General features: G+C 43.9%; 1 protein-coding gene across 1 annotated transcript in view; it reads right to left on the bottom strand.

Moving 5' to 3' along the window:
• Positions 1-24,363, bottom strand: part of ARFGEF2 (ARF guanine nucleotide exchange factor 2) — a 120,639-nt gene that overhangs the window by 34,498 nt on the left and 61,778 nt on the right. Inside the window, exons 22-31 of the mRNA XM_088472170.1 lie at positions 19,687-19,834; positions 19,436-19,535; positions 16,939-16,979; positions 16,616-16,785; positions 15,082-15,233; positions 14,824-14,996; positions 13,919-14,079; positions 8,918-9,048; positions 7,508-7,637; positions 3,302-3,437 (exon numbers count right to left, since the gene is read on the bottom strand). Of these exons, the coding sequence (XP_088328296.1) occupies positions 3,302-3,437; positions 7,508-7,637; positions 8,918-9,048; positions 13,919-14,079; positions 14,824-14,996; positions 15,082-15,233; positions 16,616-16,785; positions 16,939-16,979; positions 19,436-19,535; positions 19,687-19,834 (1,342 nt within the window). The remainder of the gene's footprint in view (positions 1-3,301; positions 3,438-7,507; positions 7,638-8,917; positions 9,049-13,918; positions 14,080-14,823; positions 14,997-15,081; positions 15,234-16,615; positions 16,786-16,938; positions 16,980-19,435; positions 19,536-19,686; positions 19,835-24,363) is intronic.

The raw sequence follows: 24,363 nt of genomic DNA, 5'->3' as shown, positions 1-24,363 counted from the left end.
TCTTGCTTCATTTCCAAGTACGAAATTGTAAAGTTTCCTTCCGATGCTTTATCACCCCCAATGTCCTCTGACTAGTTTAAGACCTCTCTCTCTTCTAATACATATGACTCTTAAAACCTGAGGGTGACACTGAAAAGTGAAAACCCTCAAGCCCAAGGTATTGTAGTCACAATTGTCAGTTACATACAGCAAAAGCACAGTTGAAGGATACTATCAATCTCCAGAGGAACGACTGATGTGCCTTTGTAGGTGTCTGATGAGCTGGTTGTGACCTGTTCCATTTGGATATGAGCTTGATCTAGAATGCATCTGAGTGGAATCTTACAAGTAACACTGCCGTGAAAGTCGAAACTATCCTTTATTAGAACTTTAAGCAAAAATAACCAATTTCCAGGTCAGAAATTTTAAGTCCACCTCGTCCAAAGGTTTGAACACTGCAGACTGAAGGACAGGACAAGGTGGAGGTCCCACGGGGAAGTAGGTGGAACAAAAAGGTGGCTGGACCCGGAGCACCCCCTGAGGAAAGGTCTGGATATCCGGAAGCAGGGCTAAGTGACACTGAAAAAATACGGATAAGGCAGAAACCTGCAGCTCCAGCAAGCCAAAGCGAAGCCGAGAATCTAGCTCCCTTGAAGGAAAAGGAGAAGACGAGACCGTTGGGAGAGGTGGAGGAACCGCGCCCCTCACACTAGGCCACATATGATTTTCAAATCCTATGGTAAGGGACAAATGTAACCGGCTTCCGAGCCCGGAGTGGGAATAACAGCCTGCAGAATACCCTGTCTTAAGATGCCAGTTTCAACAGTCACGCCATTAAACGTAGCCAATGTAAGGCAGGGTACACAAAAGGACCCTGTTGAAGAAGATCCGATCGGAGAGGGAGTGGCCACGGATCGTCTGCCAGAAGGAGTAGCAGATCCTGATGGGGCTTGATGCACTTGAGCACTCATGGTAAGAGAGGAAAGGGCGAAAACAGGTATACTGACCTATCCGGCTTCGGAAACCACAAACAGATTCTAGTAGAATCCCAGAGTCATTTGAGGAGATGGAACTGGAATAAAGACCTCGGAGTCCAGGAGCCTGTCTTACTGCTGCGGCCAGGATGCTGGGCTGGAGGGGCAAGCAAGGAACCCGGACACAAGCCTCTGTCAGCTGTGGCGGGTCCTCGCTGAGTCCGATGACTTACTATATAAAAATAAGATAAATATATACTATTGTTAGTGTCTTTATTGGCTCTCAGATGGACATATGTACTATTTTTGATTGCCCCGGCTTCGGCTAGGCATGCGTTGGAGCTGGGTGCATTATCTTGTCACTCTCCATACCTTATCTTTCATGAGGATCGGGTTGAGCTTTGAACACGCCCTTCCTTTTTGCCAAAGGTGGTGTCAGATTTCCACCTATATCAGCCTATCGTTGTCCCAGTTTTGTTGGATTCATCTGGGGCTTCACATTCCCTAGATGTGGTGTGGGCCCTCCAAATGTATGTTACCAATAAAGCGAGTTTGCACAAGTTGGATGCTCTTTTTGTACTCCATGATTATGGCCTGGCAGGGGGGGGGGGGGGGGGGGGGGGCTGCATCTTAACAGACATTGGGCAGATGGATCCATCTGGCTATTCGCCAGGCTTACGTTGCCAATGCTAGGCCTCCGCCTGTGTCCATCTCATCGCACTCTACGTGCTCTGTGGGTACTTCTTGGGTGAGCAGGGGTGCTTCTGCATCTCAGCTTTGCCATGCTTCCACGTGGACATCTGTTCACACGATTGTTAAGTTTTACAGGTTAGATACTTTTGCGGCTTCTGATTCAAATTTTGGCCGCAGGGTGTTGCAGGCTTCTCAGCACTCTCTCTCTCTCTAACCCCCCCCCCCCCCCCCCAAGAGGGAAGCTTTAGGACGTGCCCAGTGTCTTGAGCTCCAGTGGATGATGAAGAAAACAGGATTTTGGTACTTACTGGTAAATCCATTTCTCCAATTCCACAGAGGACACTGGACACCTGTCCAGAGCTGCTTTACCTGCTTCGTTTCGGTTTTCTAGTTATGTTTTAGGTTAGTTTTCCTCCTGTCCGTCTTTTTCCGTTTTCCAGGGTTCTCCTTCTCTCTGGCGCTCAGTTTCCTTAGCTGGGGCTCATAGGGCATAGAGGGGGAGGAGCAGGTTACACTTCTAAATTTATAAAAAAGTGTCAGGCTCTACTCTACCACTGTCAATACCCCAGTGTCTTGAGCTTCTGTGTCCCCTGTGGAATCGGAGAAATGGATTTACCGTTAAGTACCAAAATCTTGTTTTTTTGTAGTATGTAGCCAGAATGGAGACCCCCACCTTGATCAACAGATCAATCAAGCAACAAAATATAATCACCCTTCTGGACTTCAGAAAATCCACCAAAAACTACCATGCTCTTTATGAACACCCCAGTGATGGATGACATGCACAGCCCGAAACTAAAATTCTAATGACCTTTCAGATCGGATCATTTAAGTACACATCCTTGATGTCCATGGAGGCCATGAACTTGTTCTTCTCCATGCTGTTTATGAGCTACCTTAGAGATTCCATATTGAACCTGTCAAATTGAAGTTGGGCGTTTCCAAATGGGTCAAAAGAATACTTCTGGTTTCTTGACCAAGATGATATTTGAATTCCTTCTGATCTTCAGGAACTGGAGTGACCTATGCCAAAAGGAATCCTCAAAGTCTGAGTTCCCTTTCCTACTAAAGGGAGCACTGTCTGATTCCCTGTAGGACAGAAGCACAGTAGAAACTTGCCTCTGCAGCTAGATCTGGAAAGTCCCAATCTTTAAAGAAGAGAAAACTTTTACAATATTCAAAAAAATGTATGAGTTATGAAGATCCTCGGCTAAGTGCATTGAACAGTTGTGCACAGAGGTTTCAATACAGGGCACAGAAGGAAGAATACCCTTGCTCACCCGTCGAACGTGCATCAAGACTAGAAAGCTAACAAATAGACTAGGCCAAACATTTAGCCCAGGCTGGTTGCCTGGCTACTGTGTCAGATGGCACCAAGTACAAAGCACCCCACTCCTGTGGCAGCCTTTAAAAAAATACATAATAAAAATATATGACATTCTGTGATTCATGGGGAAGAGTAAGATGTTTTAGAATTTGTGTCAATATTTTTAGAGTGCCTAAATTCCTGGTTGAACCTCTAGAACCCAATATTGCAGTGACCCCAAAAGGAAAATAGAATATTAGGTTCGGTACAACTTTGCCATCATACTATTCGATAGTTAGCTATGTATTAATATGCAAACATATACAACGATTCACAGAGACAATCATACCTTGTTTAACACACCAGTGTAACTGGGCAAAGATATCAGAGAGCAGGACACTGTTCAGGGCCTCGTAGAACTGAGTGAAGACATCACAGATTGCGTAAAGTGCGTGGTTACAAGTAGTGGTCATCCATTCTGATTTCTAGTAAGAAAGGAGGAACATATTCAGCATATCACAGATCAACACAAATAGTCAATGTATTAAATTAGCACAATATGAATACACTATAAAATAGAATTGATTTATGGTGCATAAACTTAAAAAAAAAAAAGCCCTGGAATTTAGTTAGTATCCATAAATGAATACAGTTTCAGTTTACCATTGGATTTTTATACTTGCACGAAATCCACTGATGACAATGGGAATATAGAGTGCGGTTAAGGGAGATTGGCCAATTCATAGCTCGTGCTGGAGGAGTCAGGGCACTAGGAGTTCTGACAGCACCGGCTCATCCTTCACTATTTCCCTACCCATTTTTACTGAGTGGCCAAAGATGCTGGGCACGTTTCTTACAGTTGTTCCTGCAGCTACATATTCTTTTTTTTTTTTAAAGTTTTATTATTTTTTATTCTTATTTTACCGGACATGATAGGGAGTGGCTGCACAAGCAAAACTCACATCAGTTTGTCCCATCCAGGATACCTGTTCTGGCGGCCAGGGATCTGTCACAGCAGACAGCAGCTTGGGCCAAGCAGTCTCTGGAGCACACAGGAAGCTGCAGCCTATTTTAGAATGCTACCTCAATGGATCACCAGAGACAATAAAAAGTCTCCAGTGAGTACACCCTGAGGAACAATAAACAATATTGATAGTTGGCAAAACACCCCGAAGAGCCTCAGATTGGTCAGCCCACATGCTGAGTCTTCTCCTGCGTGTTAATCCATAAAGAAGCAGCTTTGGTAAAGTCGATCCTTATAGTGGTTTCATTTTAGCAGCAATTGCTGATGCAACGGTCTCAGCTAGACACGCCCTCATGATGTTACTGGCAAGCAGATATCGGGGAAGGTTGGGAACTGGCGGACGCTGATGTCCTTCGGCCCTTGTGCTAGAATTCTTTTTTTTTACCATCAGCTCCACTAATTCATGAGGGTGTTGGGCAGACTGGCCACCGCCCTACACTAGGCTCCAGTCATTTTATATCAAAGTGGTCTGGGTGTTCTTGGTCTAGAACAGTGTTTCCCAACTTCGGTCCTCAAGGCACACTAACAGTCCTGGTTTTAGTGATATCCATGCTTCAGCACAGATGGTTAAATTAAAATAACTGAGGTACTAATTAAGACACCTATGCTCAAGTATGGCTATCCTTAAAACCTGGACTGTTAGTGTGCCTTGAGGACCGTGGTTGGGAACCCCTGGTCTAGAAACATGAAGGCCTTTTCTATTCCACGACAGTCCCTTAGGCCCTACCTGCATGTACGTGTACATGTTGGTCCTATACCAGATGCTGAAGACCTTTCCAAAAGGTTGGAATTTCCCACTTCCACTCCAACGTGTTCCAAACTGACCTTCTCTCTTACTTGGAGCTGGTCCAGGCTTCACATTTGATTTAAGTTGCTCTTCTTGGCTATTTCTTCATTCGGGCGGGGTTCACAACTTAATTCCCTGCCTAATAGGTCTCCATTCCCAATTTCCGACATGACATGGCAGTGTAGCGGGCCAGAAAGTTTTTTCTGAATGTGGTGTCCCAGTTCCTTATCAACCAGGTAATCCGGATACCTTCATTACCTGCAGGATGCTCGATTGTCCTTATGGTCTTGAATGTTATGAGGGCTCCACCGACCTACGTTAACAAGACCTGGTGCATCCGCCACATGGACATGTGGTATATGCTTAATGAGTGAGGTTTGCCAGTTTCAAGAGAAAAATAAGACACATTTGAATTTGTGTGGTCAACCGCCAGGAATACACCTAGACAAACACTGGTGATGGCCCACTAGACTTTGTAAGTAGAGCCTTCTGGACGGCTCAGCGCAGTTCCTCAGCAGAGTAACTTTGGCAAGGCTGCAATGTGGTCCGCAGGGTACACCATTGACGTATCGGTTTCTAGAGTCGTTCTCTTTGGTCAAAGGGTCCTAAGAACCACACAGGAGTGTTGCCTCCCTCAGCTCCTTACCCTCTATAACAAATAGGCTGCCTGTGAAATTCTGTTAGTGTCTAGATCAGTGTTTCCCAACCTCAGTCCTCAAGGCACACTAACGGTCCAGATTTTAAGGATATCCAAGCTTGAGCACAGATGATTAAATCAAAATAACTTAGGCACTAATAAAGTCACCTGTGCCCAAGGGTTAAAACCTGGACCGTTAGTGTTCATTGAGGACCAAGGTTGGAAAACATTGGTCACTCTAGATCAGGGGTGGGGAACCTTTTTTCTGCCGTGGGCCATTTTGATATATATAACATTATTCGCGGGCCTGGTGCAGGCCACACCCCCTCAGTGTGATGTCACAGGGGACAGGGCCACAATCACCGGTGATTACAGCAATGCCCGAAGCTGTAAGGGCAGCGTTGTGACCGTCTGAAGTGTCCAAGGATACTGCATAGATTCTGGCTGCAGGATGCCATTCTAGGCACCCTGCTAGCCAGATGAGGCGAGCAGTAAAAAGCTCAGAGGGCCAGTCCAAATGATTCCGCGTGCCTTATACGTCTCCCGGGCATGAGGTTCCCCATCACTGCTCTAAATAGACCCATAGTTAAAAAACAAAAGTAGAGGGGAGGAGAAAAACAACACACTCCAGTGAGAAAAACAATCCTAACTAGAATAATTGAAAAAGTGAATCCCCAATGCACGGAGAGAAAAAAATGTAACATAAGTATATAAATCCCATTTTCTCTATTATCCAACTGGTGGGTACTGGAAACAATCTGGGCATACAAAAAGCTGCCTCTACGGGAGGCTAGGCTCAGAATTTGGGATGCACATCTTTGGACTCAAAAGTAATAAACCAAAATGACCCCGCCTCGCTGCCCAGGAAGCATCCACATATATAGTGGAATGCTCAGTAAAATGTTATATCTTGCTACGCGTGTAACATAGATGTCTGCTGATAACACTTGTGGCATACAACCTAATGAGCCCACAGTTTTTAAATTGTTGAATTGCTGACTAATGCAGGTGAGACAACACATTGTTTTAAACAACATACTACAACAGTGCTGACTGTTCTCTGCAAAACACGTGCTGGAAAACATCTGAATATGTCCATTTGGGACACAGACACTCACAAATAAATCATGAATGGGGAGAGTCTTCCCCTAATTCTCAGTGCTCCTTTCCTGTTGGACCTCTGAATGTGCTCTGTCATTGGTACAATTAGTTTTTATTATTATTGCAGGATTTATTGCATCAATGTTATACATGGTTTACTAAAGAACAGCAGATCATCCATAATTGGTAATCAAAATGAACCTAAGATCAGCGTTAGTTTGTTTCCTGCCATTATGGGACAGAAAAAAAATGAAGGTCAGAGTCTTCCGTAACCTCATCTTCCTTCTTTTGTGGAGAAATAGTCAGACTTGACTGAGAAGGAGCTGTTGCTACTAGCTGCTTCCTAACGTCGCAGTGTATGTTCTGGTGAACTTGCCAAGTAGGAAGCCACACCAGGGAGGACTTTTCAAAGGGATGGTACCTCCCTCCCAAGATCAGTTTTGGGGTAGTGAACAATAAACTACCCCCACCCCCACCCTAGGCACCACTGCAGACAGCTCTCTCTCAGCAGCTGAGAGATGAAATCTAAACTTGAAAATAAAATTAAAGCCATAGACAGCATTGAAGAACGCGCCTACCCCCAGCAGGTACTTAAAACAAATGGAATTTTCAGCAAGCCTATATGTCTTTAGAGGTGGAGGAGCTCAGACTATTTGTAGGTCAATTTAAACAACCAAAACTCCTATAACAGCACTTTATATCACCCCTCCGTATCCAATGTCCACTTTAGTTGGATGTCCTATGGTAATATTTGGACACAATTTAACAAACATGGAGAGACTTTTACAAAAAGACACTAGGTAAATAGTATTCACTTGCAGCCAGTCACAGTTACATTGTGTAAACTAAATATCACTTTAAATAATTAATTTACTGAGCATATATATATATATATATATATATAGATTATATACAATATACAGTATATAAGACACACCATATTGTCTAAGCTTGTTGTGACAGTACATATGATATACATTATTAGTCTGTGATCTAAATTTCTCACCTCTGTCTGCTGTTCCGGTAGTTTCATATTGTCAAATATCCGGAACACGATACGGAACAAGTCATGCCACCAGTGGTTTTCAAAGGTGTGGCCGTAACTTTTCATAATTTCAAACATTACAGTGAGGCCTCTGAAAGGGAATTCATTATAGTGACCATGAAAAAAGAAAATGTACCATAATTATCTGCAATATGGATGCATTGTCCAATTACTCAGTTTACATACAGAGCCACTACTCCAACCACTGAAATAAAACTGCATTTGAACAGAAACTGTATTATGGACTCATTAGAGAGACATGTTAAGTCCCACAGAAGACTACAAATGTGTCCACATACATCTTGAGTCTTTTCGTGCGACTTTTACATGCAGCTTCTACTGATTAAAATAGTATGCGGCACGCCTATATTCTGTGCGCGACAACGGCTATATCTACATGTAAATGACTGTTACCTCTCCTCCACCCTGGTTACTTCATCTCATGCACGTAGCCAAGATTTTGCTCGTACAGCCCCCCTTCACTAGAATGAGCTCCCTCGCTCAATTAGGCTCTCCCCGACCTTGCAGAGCTTCAAACGTGCACTGAAAACACACCTGTTCATCAAAGCATGCCCTTCCAACACATAACCACATCACCAAGTCTCTGTCCCTCCTGCCTCAGCCATCTCTACCTCGCCTACTTCCTGCACTCAGGTCCCCCTCTACACACTCTTGCCTCATGTCATCTGTCCGTCTCCCCTCTCCCCTAGATTGTAAGCTCCTAGGAGCAGGGTCCTTCTCCCCACTGTCTCACAGGCTTCTTCTCTAGCACTTCTATGACAGCCTTCACCTTCCCAGCTGTATTGTGTATGGAGAATTGTGTTGCTAATTGTTAATGTGCTCTGTTTATAAGTTGGTTACTGTATTGTAATGGTCTGTGTACCCTTTACTGCGGACCACTTGTGGCGCCCTATAAATAAAATGTAATAATAATAATAATAATAATAAATACTACTTTACACTGTTACAGCCGCTGACAGTAACGTAGCATTTTGCATGCAGATACACCCGCAGTCACACACAGAATATAGGCATGTCACATATTTTAATCAGAAGCTGCTTGTGCGTCCTATTTGCATCGCTTTGCGAATAAGACGCATTTGAAGGTAAAATGTTGCATGAAAAGACGCTCTGTGCTACTGAGTCACAGGCCGCTCACTTGCTATGTTTAACGAGACTTGTAGCGCACAGAGTTCAAATGTATGTAGACACATCTGTAAATCATACATCTTGCAGGGAGCCCGGCCACAGATTAGATGGCAAGATTTCTTATGTTGAAGGCACTGTCATTTGAAGAAAGTATACAGCATGTGGGCAGTGTACTTCAAAATACTATTCTAATGAAGATCCCAGCAAATTACTAAGATCTACCTTGTTCGTATATCCAGTTTACATCTGTTGATGATGCAGGAAAGCTCAAATAAAATTGGAAACCAACCACGGACCCAAACTCTGTCTCCAGGAGCCACATTCATATCATCACTGGTGTACTCCCTCAGTGCCTGGAAGAGACCATGACTATAAATGGCAATCAGAAGACGAAAAAGAGCAAATGCACTAGAGAAAACTACAAACCACTCTATGGATACGGTAATGTGTCCATTACATAAAATTGTCATTAGTTATTAGCCTAGAGCAGTGGTTCCCAAACTCTGCGCCGCAGCACCCTGGAGTGCCGCAGAGCTGTCACCGGGGTGACGAGGTGGCTGATTGCCTACAGAAATTTGTACAAAAATGTATTACCTAAAAACTCCTCAGGCACTTGTAATCTAAAACTCACACAAAGCGCCTGAGGAGTTTTTAGGTAATACATTTTTGTAGAAATTTCATTGGTGAAGTGTGAGCGACACTTTTTTTACCTTTTATCACGGGCTGCATATAGGCGCATGGGATTTGATACCACTGTTTTCATATTGATTGCCTACAGAGGCCGGCCAGTATTTTTTTGCACAGGTGGAAGGCTGCTGTCACCCCGCTGTGAAGAAGGTAGACCGGAGTACGGTCAGATAAACGAGGGGACCCACCGCCAGAAAGAAGGGTGCTGTGATGGACCGCGAGTGCCCTTACCCGCAGCCTGATAGACGAAGATGTGTGCTTGCTGAAGAAGGAAGACACCCCCCCCCCTCCCGCTGGACAGGGCACTTGGAGAGCTGCCTGCCCAAGAGGAGGACCCTGGAGTAGACCCAGGAAGAGGAACTAACTGCCAGAGAGAGGGAATCTCAACGACCTGCCGTCGACAACTGGACCCTGTCTTGTGGAGAAGCCTGCTTACCGCCGGACATCTCCGGCAGTGTATTTGACAGCTCCAACCAGCACCTGCCCAGCGAGTACGCCTGGAGACAAACAGGGTACTGGGAGGGAAATGCCTCCAGAGCAGAGGATTTCTGCTATTGGAGAGAGAGAGTACCAGTAAACCAGTAGCTGAATCACAAATGCTCTGAGCGCAGCCCAGTGCGGTGCTTTGCATCTCGGGTTCTGTCTGGATATCGGAGGAGGCAGAAGCGCCACAGCTTGGGGGTGAGACATCTGGTGCCCTTCCTGTATCCTGCCCTAGTGTCCTTCTCACATTCCCTTGTCAATCAATTTCTTTACCCCTTCACTGTTTGGTCTCTGCTTAATGCAGGTTGGGATCGGTGTAGGGACCCTCCTTTGTTCCAGTCCTTTGGGTGTCTTCTCATGGGAGATATGGAGGGGGCAACGGGAGAGAGAGAGACATGGAGAGAGAGAAAGAGAAAGAGACATGGAGGGGGCAACGGGAGAGAGAGAGACATGGAGGGGGCAACGGGACAGAGAGAGAGACATGGAGGGGGCAACGGGACAGAGAGAGAGACATGGAGGGGGCAACGGGACAGAGAGAGACATGGAGGGGGCAACGGGACAGAGAGAGAGACATGGAGAGAGACAACGGGAGAGAAAGAGAAAGCGAGAGAGACATGGAGGGGGCAACGGGACAGAGAGAGAGACATGGAGGGGGCAACGGGACAGAGAGAGAGACATGGAGGGGGCAACGGGACAGAGAGAGAGACATGGAGGGGGCAACGGGACAGAGAGAGAGACATGGAGGGGGCAACGGGACAGAGAGAGAGAGAGAGAGAGGCATGGAGGGGACAACGGGAGAGAGACACACATGGAGGGGGCAACGGGAGAGAGAGACACACATGGAGGGGGCAACGGGAGAGAGATGGAGGGGGCAATGGGTAAGAATAGCACAGTTTTTCACTTTTTTCTATTTCTTTTTTAAAAAAAAATTGTTATTTTGATCCAAATACTAAAAAACAGGGCTGTTCGGTAATTATTTTGGTTTAGTGGTGCCTTGAAAAAATTATGGAGACCCCCAAGTATGCCTCGAACAGAGAACGTTTGGAAAACACTGGCCTAGAGTATTTTAGATTTTTTTTTAATAACACTTCTAATCTCATTATAAACAAGGAACACATATTGTACACTTTTTCCACATCGCTCAACTAATGGTGCATACACACGATCAGATTTTTCCTTCAGATATGAACGATAACGATTTAAAAATCGTTCAGTCGTTCATATCTGAAGGAAAATCGTTCATATCTGACATGCCTGAACGATGGACGATCAACGATGCGCGTTCCCGATGGTCAGATAACGATTTCTGACATCTGATGGGTTTGCAGTCAGACTTGGACGATTCCATTCATTTTAATGCAGTCAAAAATCGTTCAATCGTTCAAATCGTTCAAATCGTTCAAAACTTTGGTAAAATCGTTCAAATCGTTCAGATCGTTTAATCGTTCAATCGTTCATCTGACAAATCTGACAAGTCTGACAAATCTGACCGTGTGTACGCTCCATAAATGTAAACGAATGAATCAGACTCTCCTCCTCTTTACAATCCTTCAAACGGGCTCTCAAGACCCACTACTTCATCAAAGCCTTCCAGCTCTCATCCTAAGCCACCTCATGCTCTTTCCTCCCTATCTTCCCCATCTGTGTCACATGTGTTTGTCTGCCCCTCCCATTTAGAATGTAAGCTCTACCCTCTTGTGCTTCTCCTTACTTTACTTTCACCTACTTCTTACCCCCCACCATGGCACATAACACTTGGTTGCTTATGCTCTGTTGCATATCTAGGTGTTATGGTCACTTATGTATCAATGTATATTATCCATGTCCTTGTCCTATTTTTTACTGTAAGTCAGTTGTCAAATTATTTGTTTCTGTACTCTGTAAGGCGCTGCGGAACACTTGTGGCGCCATATAAATAAACGATAATAATAATCACATAGGTCATAGGAGATTTATAGAAGCTGGGTTGAAGTTTTAAAAAGACACAACTGGGGTTTCACCACCCTGTGGTGTGTGGTACTATACAGGACCTTGTGTAACTTTAAACAAAACATGTAAAAAGTAAATTCAAATAAACCATTTACTATAATGGGCCGTATTCAACTGCCGGCGAAAAGTCCCGGCCTTTTCGCCGTCATCACTAGTTTTGCCTCCGGAAAAGTATCGCGCTCGTCCCTGCTTTTCGCCCAATTCAATTCCAAAGGACGCAAAAACGCATCCTGACTAAACTTAAATCGGCGAAAAGTCCTGTCAGATTTGGGGAAATCAGCCTGACATCCCCCAAAAGATGCACTAGCATGAGGGATCACTATGGATACCCCCGAATAGCCCTGCTGAAGGTATTTGGGGTGCTTTAATGCTCTCATTAGGTGCTATTTATCGCCTTTGCTCAAGTGGTTTAGAATAGCATTTAGCAGTTTTTTTTGCCAGAAATAAGTAGTCCCAGCAAATTTGGGGTACATGAAAATGGGTGCAAGCATGGTTAAAAATCGATGGCGTTAAGTTTTAAGTGACACAAAAAACACACCTTCAGCAATCAGCTCCAATCAAAAAAACACCTGTGGCATACTTGGGGGACCCCCTGGAGACCATTTCTCTAGTTTTTAAGTTTGTCCCCCAACTTAGATTTTTTTTCGTCCCCAAAACGAAAGTACTTTTTGGGGTGTTCAAAATTTTTGAAGCAGTTTACCTTTGGGGGACTGTCTCAAGGCTGCAGGGGTGTTGCCGCAACTTTGCACCTTAAATCCCCAATTCTGCACTTTTTTCCACCTCCATTCAGAGGCGAATCTTTTCCGCTGGTTACTAAGCGCAGACTTTTCGCACCGGCGAGAAGTCTTTTGAATTGAATACGGTTGTAAGTTCTCGCCTGGCGAAATGACGTCACTGGTGAAACTTTTTCGCCGGCAATTGAATACGGCCCTAAGTGTGAGACAGTGCTACAATAGATAAAGTAGGACGTATGGAAACTCCTGGCTTCATGAGCTTAAGCTGTACATAACCATAAATCCCTCTTCCACATGGCTCCCGAACTACAAACAATTAGAGACTCCAACACCTCCTAGGGTTTCTATTGATCGGCGTAACTGGCAGATCAGCTATCAGTTGGCATGAAAGCATTCACCCATCTTGCTGAGAATTTTATAAAACATTAGTGCCAATCTATAATAATATTATAAGAACGTTGTGTCTTGTCTGTCCCATATTGGCGCAAAATCTACTAAACAGATTTAATGAAAACTGCATCATTTTGTAGTGGAAACTCCTAGAAATAATCTGCACTTTGTGCCATCTCGAACTGTCAAGTTAAATCTGAGCAAGAACAAAAATAAAATGTATTGACATAAGTAATGCAAGAGATAGGCATGGCACCATGCATGTGGCTTGTGAGGGGTGGTGGGAGAGGTGCTTTGGGCTCATGTTCACTTGAATAGAATAGGCTACATAACAGTCTATGCACAGGGCACATAGTGACATTGGTGTCAGTGATGGGTGAAGGCGCTGCTGCCACCAGTCTGTATAGCGCCGCTTGTCACGTGGAGCACTCCAGTGACAGGGCCCTTGTGCAAAGCAATACAACTAAAACACCTTTGATAAGAAAAACAATTGTCAGAAGCGATTAAATAGTGGGTAAAGCTGCAAGCAACAGCTAGTGTTTATGCACAACAAACTAACAAAGAATACAGGTTTTCTATCGCAACCAGGGTTACATAAAATTGGATTTTTAAAAAAGAAAAAAAATCAAAAACGGATTAATTTGATTTAAATCATTTTTTAGGGATGTAAATAGGATTTATTTATTTAAATTTTTGTTAAAAGTAAACGTTATAAATTCTTAAACGTTTATTTAAAAACATTTTCTTTTATTTTTCAAAAAAAAAAAAAAACCTATTTAACTCAAATTAATCAGTTTTTGATATATTTTTTTTAAAAATCCAATTTTATGCAACCCTCATTGCAACACCTTCTTTTCTTCATTTCCCGGGGTGTTTTCTAACTTTTCTCCACAAGAACATCTCCTACGTCACAAACAAAAGAGTAAACCGCACTACCCACCTGTGGCTTCTCAGAGGCGTACTTTGCGCAGTAACGGATCAGTCGGATGGCCTCCATGCTAGTGTCTGGGTACGCAGCATTACAAGCAAACTCTGACAGACATTTTACTGCGTCCTGGAATGAGTCTATGGCTGATGGGAAGTGATGTTGAAAAACATTTGCTGGGGAAAGAGAGATACTTCTTACAAGTACATATTAAATAAGAAAGGAGAAGGAAGAATGACATGAAATACACAAGTATCTGCTGGCTCCTCAGATCTACCTGCATCTCAGACAATTAATGCACTTACTACCTACTGCCATAGGGAAGGATGGTAGTGCACACAGTGTACAGGACACACAACCCATCCAGCCTGCACATTTCTCTACTTATTAACAAAGTGACCAGAAACTTGGGCAATCTTTGCCAACACACTTCTATACATATACACAATATGGCCAAACACATGGTAATTGTCCACGATTCGTGGACCATTACCATGTGCCACACACTTGTATTGGTATAATAACATGGCCAAACAAAGGGGGTAATTCTACACCAATACACACTTGTATGCGTATAAACACATGGCTGTATACAGGGTTAACATTCCATCAACAAACGCTTATCAAATTACTAACAATGTGGTCATATACAAGGGTTAATCCCTTGCCGACAAACACACACTTTAGAGCAACTAACAATCTGGCCATATTATAGGGGCTAATTCTCTATCTACACACACACACACACACACTTACCTACCCACTAACAATGAGGCTGTGTACAGGGGGCAATCCCCACCAACACGCACTTCTCAAATTACCTACATGGTGCCAATATACGAGGGCTAATAATCTGCCAAGACACACACTTGTGCACTTATTAACAAGGGATAATTCTGCGCCAACACACACACACTTACTGACAATGTGGCTCGCGCTTTGGAAGGTTAGTTCCACAATATTTCTATTACTGTCGGAGGCCGCCTGGTAAAATACAGCAAATATATTTTTCCATCCTGAGCGAATGTTCCCTGCCTGCATGTTAACCATCTGGGCAATGCAGCGGATCACCATGTCCCGGATTGTGGGGGATCTGGCAATAAAAAAAGATAGATGAGGGGAGACATTACATACATGACAGACAGATATGTGATGTGTCTCCAGTCTCATTCTCACACCTGTTTTTCTTCATAATGTGCTCAAAAGGACGCAGGAAATCCTTTTGGAAGCGGAAATTAGCGAGTTCATCTTTTTCCAGAAACTTCATGGATAATTGTCTCAGGGAGTCGACAGCAAAAATAGCTACGTCTTCATTAGGATTGCAGCCAACCTGCAAAACATATTGTTGGCTATTCTTTAAAGGTAAGCAAGTACACTATGATACACTGTATATAGTAGGGATATTCAACATACTGTCCTCCAGTTTCTGTGGAATTACACATCACAGCATTTCCTGCAACAGTTTTGCTATTCGGGCATGCTAAAACTTTGGCAGGGCATGCTGAGAAATGTAGTTCCACAGCAGCTGAAGGGCCGCATGTTGAATACCTCTGGTGTATGGTAAGGCTATGAGTGGATTAGAAATCAACAATCTTAGCGAATGTAGAAGTTTATCTACAACTTTCATAAATAAAAAACACTATAATGGAATGTAGTAATGACATTGACATTTGTGATGCTGAACATTGTTAAAATGTCGACAATGAACATGGCATGTGCACAATGTCAGCATTATGCAAGTACTGGCAGCGGAGGGTTAGGCTGCGAGAGGGAAGGTTAGGGTTACACACTAGAGGGAGGGTTAGGGCTAGGATTAGTCATAACAGCTGCCAGAATGCACTTTGGAAGCCACCACTGAAGACACTGGGCCAAGTTAGTCACCACTATGGACGTTTTGTCGACATTCTAATCATGATGAAATTCTAGCAGTGTTGACATTATTTAAGTTGACAATATACACCACACCCACAACAATTTAGAGACTTCTGAAAGTTAATGGCAGCCATTAACTCCACTGAGAAACTCCAATCTGCAGCCATTTTTTTTTTTAACCCTTGTTGTGGTTTATTAATATAGGGTTAGAGTTTCTGGTACACAAATATGGCATTTCCCAGAAATCTGTTCTCCCGAGTTGAAATTGTATTAATCATCCCATGGCTCAGCTTGAAACTATCCCTCCCCCTTTTTTTATTTCATCACGATTCTAATGCTGGGTACACACTGGCCGAAATATCGTTTGTACAGCCAACAAACAATATATCGTCCGGCCATCGACCTGTGTGTACACCCAATACAGTATATCTGTGAACGTCATTCACAGATATATTGTGTTGGCCGTGCAGCACAGCAGATGAGATTTATCTTTCAGATATATTGTGCACATCTGCCTGTATGCACGGATGACTAACAGACCCATTTGGTGGCCACAGGAACCTCTGACAATGATGTCACTACCAGTTTGTGTGGCTAGACATTTCGGTCAGTCAGTTGTTATGTGCACACCTGTGTACACACCAAAATCGGTCCGTTGGCCTCATGGCCGAACAGTCAACTTCCAGAATCCTCAGTAGATGAAATATGAGATGACAGAAGAGCAAATTGTAAAATAAAATAAAACTTAGAGAATTAAAACTAGTAAATACCCTAAACCCTCCCTAATATCCAAGCCAATATCAAGAACAAGGTATTAGACATGAAACTGCTAAAGGGCACCTTGTTGAAATGGTCGCCGATCACTTGCCATATCCTTGACCACTGCAGCCTGATGCGGTTCATGTTGTAGTAAGAAATCTCCACTATTTTCTGTAAGCTGAACATGCGCGGCTGGTGAAGCGAGGCCAGTTCATCCATTGAGACAGCACACAGCCAGCGGACAAAGTCAACTGCATGACAAGACAGAGGGGGTTCTATCAACTCAACCAGCCTCATTAGATTTCTGTACAAAGGGGTGATCTAACCCCAAAACACAGAGGATGACCACTAGGTCATTGTAAATTAAACTGTATACAGTAGATCAATAGTGAGCAAGTACATACCTATTGCATTTCCATCTAGCCGTGTTGATCCAGTAAATATCCTGCAAAAAATTATTACATGGTTTTTAATTGCAGTAGAGGTCCAACTGTTGGCTAGTTACAGCAAGAGCAGATCACTGGGGTCAATGTTCCATACCATGGACATTACTCACTCAGCAAACACTTAGGACTCGGCCCAATTAGGAGCGAATTACTCACAGCGCAAGTGCGGCTGGTACTGTCAGACTTGCACATTTTTATGCGCAGCCCCGTAGGCCTGGGTGCAAAAATGTGTGATTCCGGGCCACGATGAGGGTGAAGTGTATGCCATTACAACGGCAACTCGCCCCCTTCACACCTAATTGGCTTGAGCCGATAGTATTTACAATTTTCCCTGTAACCTTCACGATGCGCATCCTGATTTCCAGTGATAACTGAAAAATGTTTAATGGCTCTGAGCATGGTTTATGGAGCAATGTCGGAGAGTACCCTTACATTGAAGGGTTGAAGTCAGTCACACTAATCCCTCAAGAGCCTATAAATAAGAATAGCGGAACATCTGAGAAACCAAGCGTTTCTGGACACTTTGCTAAACATCAATATCCAATCTTAGCAATCCATGGGAAAACAAAAAGTTCAATTGAAATACGGAGATTTCTTAGCCCAAATGTTCGGGAAGCAGCCAGCTGGATTTAAAATCTAAGTACACTTTCAACATAATGTCTTAACTTGGATCTAGGCCAGTGGTTCTCAACCTGTACCCCACCCCTTGGGTTCTATCTGTGACTTTCATGGATATAATGTATATATACACCGATCAGCCATAATATTAAAACCATTGACAGGTGAAGTGAAGAACATTGATTATCTCATTACACCTGAAAAGGGGTGGGATTTATTAGGCAGCAAGTGAACATTCCGTTCTTGAAGTTGATGTGTTGGAAGCAGGAAAAGTAGGCAAGCGTAAGGATCTGAGGAACTTTGACAAGGGCCAAAATGTGATGGCTAGACCATCTCCTAAACGGCAGGTCTTGTGGGGTGGGGGGAAGCAGTCGGGAAGCTTCCAGACTGCTTGATCCCGGCAAGGTACAAATGACAGGCATCGAAATCTCGACGCCTGTCATTAGAGCCTAAAACCCGGCTTACCGATCGAAAGTAAGCCGAGCGTGGACAGCCGCGGCGGGGGGAGGGTTAGGTTAGTGGCTCCCGGGGAGGACTTAGGGTTAGGCACCCCCCCCCCCCCCAGGGAGGTTAGGGTTAGGCAGCCCCGTGAGACTTAGAGTTAGGCTGCGGGGAAGGGGGGGGGGGGGGGGGGTTAGGTTTAGGCACTGGGGAGGGTTAGGCACCCTAAAGGAGGGTTAGGCTTAGGGGGTAGAATTAGGTTTGTTTATAACTTACCTTAAGGACGATCGGATTTCCTCCTCTGTTGGGCTTCCACCGTCGGGATTAGATCAGCCATACGACCGGCGGTAAATCATACAGATTCCTTGTGAGGTATTCACGGTATGCAGTGGTTAGTACCTACTGTACCAAAAGTGGTCCAAGGAACGGACAAACGGTGACAGGATAATGGGCTCCCAAGGTTCATTGAGAGCGAAGGCTTGCCCGTCTGGTTCTACCCCACAAAAGAGCTACCGTAGAACAATTGCTGAAAAAGTTAATGCTGGCTATGATAGAAAGGAGTCAGAACAAACAGTGCATCACAGCTTGCTGTATATGGGGCTGTAAGGCCGCAGACCGGTCAGAGTGCCCCTGTCCATCGCCTACAATGGGCATGTGAGCGTCAAAACTTTAGCATGGAAACGGTGGCCTGGACTGATTAAACTAACCCTAACCCCCCTTCCCCTAACCTAACCCTAAGTCCCCCCAGGAGACCCTAACCTAACCCTCCCCCCCACACCTCCCCCCGCTGCTGTCCGCGCCCGACGCCTGGCTTACCTTCGATCGGCATGCCGGGCTCCCAGCGTAGCGATAATGGTAGATGTTGGGATTTCAACGCCTACCATTAGTCCCCTATCGGGATTGCACAGTCGGGAAGCCGGCAGTCGGAGTTTCGACCATCGGCTTCCTGACTACATGACTACATAATGTTTGTCCATGGATATATGACGGACTATACATTTATGCAATATGCTTATTCGAGAGGAGGTACCACGGGGTACACGCAAAACACAAGTGGTGTCACTAAAGACTCATAAGTGTGCAACGTGTTGTGGGTGAACGTATAATAATGCTGTACAGTGTGTTGAATTAGGTTGTCAGATTTATTTCTGAGATTTGACCAGGTGAATTATTAGGGGTGTGCATAGGAAGTCTATTTACAGAAATGTATCCCCCACGCTCACATTTTGCCAATTATAACTAACATAACGGTGAAACGGCAGTAACAGTGAGTTTTTGTATTTATGAGTTACATCATTAGGTTGTGGCACGAAACAATTATTTAATTAAAAAAATAAATAAAATCAATGGGAGATACCCTTGAATGCAATAACAGTAATAAGTAGTTTGCTCTCACCTATCTACAGCAACAACCACGCTCTGCGAACTGGTCTCTCCGACAGATTCTTGAATGCTGGCCATCTGTTTCTTGTCAACCCCACTACCAACTAAATTACCTACAAAACAGCATGTTAGACTTGCAGAAACATCAACACTGTCACCACTGAAGTTTCATACAATACAACCTTAGTGGCTGTAAAATTTACATTGAAACCTTCATTATTCGTCTTATTGTTACATCAATTGCATGTAAAGAAATAAACTCACTCAGTCCGATCCCCATGAACTCCTCCCCTCCAGATGTGTAACTCTTCATAATCCCCTCACGTTCCCGTACAGTTCCAGAGATGTAACGTGTTTTAACTCCGGTCCCAATCAGCTGGGCAAGCTCCAACTGGCTGATGCACTTCAGAATCTAGGATACAGGACAGTATTATGTATTCCACAGACCATATCTAATCATGCATCACATATGATCACAACAAGGCACATCGATAGGCCACATGTCAACATTGTTAATTGATTTAGATCTCCTACACCACCTCATCCTATTCCTTGGAATGAATTTGAAGAATCGGAACCTGCCCAGTGTGGGAGTATGGCATAACTCTTCTCAAAGATACTCTCTAATGAGGAGGAAAGCAAAACAAAGCCATGCACTGACTTAGCCAGGGCCTACACCCAACTGACACATCTTTGGTACTCCCAGGTGGTGAGGGTGTAATGGGTGTGTTGAGTACAACTTGGAAGTGCCCAATTCTTGGCCAGCTTCCCACCCGTGATCCTTTCTTGCTGTACCACACCCTGGCAGAGAGGTACGGACAGTACCCAGTTCAGACAGAGATATATACGATTTGGGTGGCATGTAAAATAACTTAATTTATTCTGCAACCTGTATGTCTGTGAAACCTGTGCAGCGCAATAATTCAAGGATAAAGATACTGTAAATGCATGTACATATACCTTGCAATAAAATGCTTTAACACTCTTCTTAGGACATAAAAATATGTGTCCTGAAGTATTAGCATAAATGCAATATCTATAAGTCTCCAATAAACTAAAGGACTAGTCACAAGTTAACAGTGAGGCTCTTAGCACTCACCAAGTCTTACAGGACAGTCATTAGGTAACGCTAATGTCCAATTACAGTAAGCAACGTCATTGCACGATAATGGGGTTTCGCTTAGCTCTGTATAAACAGAAGTTGCGGCTGGTCGGTGCATGGTGAAGTCTCTGTAAGTTGGCTAGCATATAAATACAGTCCTGACACAGGAATATAACACCTGATGTGTCTTTAGCAGACAATGTATTTGATAGCTAGAACATTTGCACCCATATAATATTCACCTCAGGGTCAGACTCTTCCGCCAAATGCGGCACAGCAGTGAAGATGGCAGGAAGTCCTGATGTCTGAACTTTGTTTATTTCTATTCTCTCAGCTCGGCTTCCCACTGACCCCCCAGTGGCATTGCTTAAAGTCTCTCTCACTGTGTAAAGGCTTTATCTCAAAGTAACTTTACTCAGCCCTAATGTCTTTACCTCAGAAGACAGCCGCCATAGCAATTTCCTCAGCCACCAACTGCCACTTTTCTTCTACCAGCTGTTACCAACCTTCCAACAGATCTATCAGAGGACCCCTGTCTGCTTGTGCATGCATAGGAAAGCACAATACTGTTTTTGTGAAGCAGCCGTAATAACTCAAATATCTGGGGTATTACACATCTAGTGACATTGCTGAGGGCTAGATGACTCCAGACCAATCAGACCAAGAAAGATGCATGATGCTGAAGCATTAGTGACAGAAGTGAAGGGACAGTTTTGTTTGGCTGTCACCTGGGAATAAGCAGTGAGCAGCTGAAGTTCAGACATATAATTGTCAGGGATCTAGTCAAAGTTGATTCTGCTTAGTGGTGCAAACTGCAAACATGGATGCCAGGTGCCTGTCAACCTCACATGCTGCACAAAATAGTCATCTATGCCCAACTGGCATTTCACACAACTATAAAAGGTTACTGACAAAGCACTTTTAGTGCAGGCCGATCAGAAGATATTTTGAACGACACCATGTTCCTGGATGTGGCTACTGAACAATATGTTACGCGGTCACACAATATATTGTTTAGTGTGCACGGCCGACCAACATATCATGTAAGTGTGAACCCAGGTTTAGACACAGCAGATAAGAGTAATAGAGAAACAAATTCAGGGCACAGTGAAATTAACCCTATAGGCAGCAGACACAGACACTTGGCAATAAGAGCAGAGTACACAGGCCTACTCAAAAAACAAGAAAAAAAAAAATATCACACCAGCTCCAAATACTTCTATGCAGTTGGGATACAGGAGAGGCATAGTAGGAGTCACTGTACTGTGTGTCACAGGCTTTAGTCAGCCTGCTCCAAATGAATGCCGTATTAAATTAGATTGGAAAAAACAGATAAAATGGAATTCTCTGCAGAATGGGGATATAAAATCGGGAGGCGTTAAAGCAGCTTGCAGGTTTTAAAAGTACTAAAGCCCTAATGGAAGTTCTATATCCCCATGATACCAATGCCCCCCCCCCTCTTCCTTAAGAGCTTAATAACAAAAATAGTGTAAAACTGCATTGAAAAATATAAAAATTTACAAGATCTTAAATTCAGAATTTTTTTAAATTCAAATCAATAGATACTAATATTGTAAAGGTGCTCCAGGAAAATGAATAGTTATGGTAGACCTACCTTTGTTAACTCTTTCTTCGAAGTCCACAGGATCTACAGGAATGCCATGGGGGAAGGGGGTTGGAGTGATCCGGGCACCAAACAGTTAAGCTTTAGCTCACAGGATGCCCCGGTCCCCAGCCACAGGCAGAGAGTTTTGTAAACAAGCCCAAGGCAGGAGCAGGAAAGAGGAGAAGGAAGAACATTACTCTCAAGAAACACTCTCCCAGAAGATGAAGGGATCGGTGATAAAGAGAGAAAAAAATACCCAATGAGGCCAGGTGCATCAGGGTGGGCACCCTGTGGATCATATGGACTTCGAAGAAATAGTTATCAAAGGTAAGTCTACCATAACTCTTAATTTCTTCTTCAGAGTCCGTAGGGGATCCACAGGGATACCATGGGGTTGTCCCATAGCAGTTTCTCTAATGGTGGGGACGCTCCTGAGCAGAAAGGAGAATCAGAGACCCAAAAGGAAGCAACCCGAGAGGTAAAAGGTATCAAAGGTGTAGAACCTGACAAAGGTGTGGATGGAAGACCACATGGCCGCCTTGCAGAAATGTTCAGCACAAGCGCCACGTGGAACCGCCCACGAGGGTCCCACAGACCGAGTAATAGCTTGCGTGTAGGCCTGAGAGATTGTCATGCAGAGCCATCGAGCCAGGGTCTGTTAGCTGGCGAGCCTTGCTTGTGAAAGCCATACAACACAAAGAGAATCTGATTTCCTAAAGGAATTAGGACCTGATTCAGCAGTGCACTACTAAACGCAGACTCCCGATGTTTAGGAATCTGTGCAGGCCCCATTCTGCGAATGTGTAGAATGGGTCCTGCTAAATTGCTTGCAGACTGGCAGTGATTGACAGTCTGCTGCAGTTTGTGGTCAGGGAGAGGGGGCGATGCCCTTCGTTTCCGGAAACGGAGGCGTGACGCCGCTGTTGCGAGGGAGGGACAGCCTAGAAACGAATAGATGAGGTCACACTAGATCTCCGCTAGCATACCAGTTAGGCTATTTCAGCATGGCGCCACATCCTGCCTGAAGAGCTAAAATGTGCCCTGCCCTTATGGAGATGTCTCGGCACCCCGCTGATTACAGGCTGAAGACAGCGGGCCTGTAGCATCCCACCTCCCACTGTGCTGCTGCACCTCTCTTCCTGTCCCGCCAGCCCCCCCAGCAGACCGCAGTGTCCTGCGGGGGGGTGGGGGGAGTTGTGGATAAGTACTCACCGTCGGGTGAATAGAGGGCATGCATATGGCATCTGTTCACAGTGCTTGGAGAACTTGGAGGCAGTCCAGCACCTCCATAAGTGCTGCACCAACCCCTGGAGTGATGGAAAGGGAGCTGTGTCACAAGACTATGCCATCTCCCCTGGACTATCCAATTGGGAGCGAATTTTACAAAAATCTTGTGCCATGTGGATTTTCCTGCAGTTGCGAGATTTTGGAATACAATTGGGTGCAAGATTTTTTTTTTTATTACAATTTTGTAAAATAATACATTAGTTATTAAATAATGGTACCACTGCTGATTTATTACATACTCTAAATGATTAAACTCCTGTAATTTTTCAACAACTTCCATAACTTAATTTTCTTTATGATTAATAGCCTAAGTCTGATTATTTTCACAGAATTCTCTAATTAGCCACCAATAACGTCAATCTAAGTACTGAACCTATCGTGACTCACTTTAATACTGGGATTGGCCTTTTGAAAAACCTGTTGCAAAATGTGCGTCAAGTTCTCTTAGGGGGTCAGCGTCCATAGTTGTTCACAACAGGGGGCATATCTAATTGGCCGAAAAAAATTACACGTATCTTGCGACCAATTTTGGATTACCACGGGTAAGTGCGCTGCCAGATACTCGCGGTATCCAATTTTATAAAATAAATAAAATTGGGATCAAAATTTTTTTTTTACATATACCCGCGCGAAAGTTAGAAGGAAAATGGGAAAATCAGCCTGTCCCAAAAAAAATGAGAGATTAAAAAAAAAAAAAACACTGAAAAAGGAATAAAAGAAAAAAAAATTTGGTAAATTTGGGTCATTAATAAACAAAAAATTAAAAAATTATAAAAAGAAACATATTTCTGTTTAGATTCAAATAAGAAATTAAAAAAGCAAAAAAAAAAAAGTAAAAAAAAAAAATTTGATCTTGGGGTAATTTTAGGCCAAGTAAAACAAAAAAACAATTGTTTCTCATTCAAGTAATTACATTAAATTTGAGGTGCAGTAATTAACAAAATAG

This window comes from Taudactylus pleione, unplaced genomic scaffold, assembly GCF_031769625.1.
Source record: "Taudactylus pleione unplaced genomic scaffold, aTauple2 ptg000121l, whole genome shotgun sequence".
NCBI classification, from domain to species: domain Eukaryota; kingdom Metazoa; phylum Chordata; class Amphibia; order Anura; family Myobatrachidae; genus Taudactylus; species Taudactylus pleione.
Note: the sequence above shows the minus strand (reverse complement) of the source record. Positions and strands in the feature narration are given on the sequence as shown.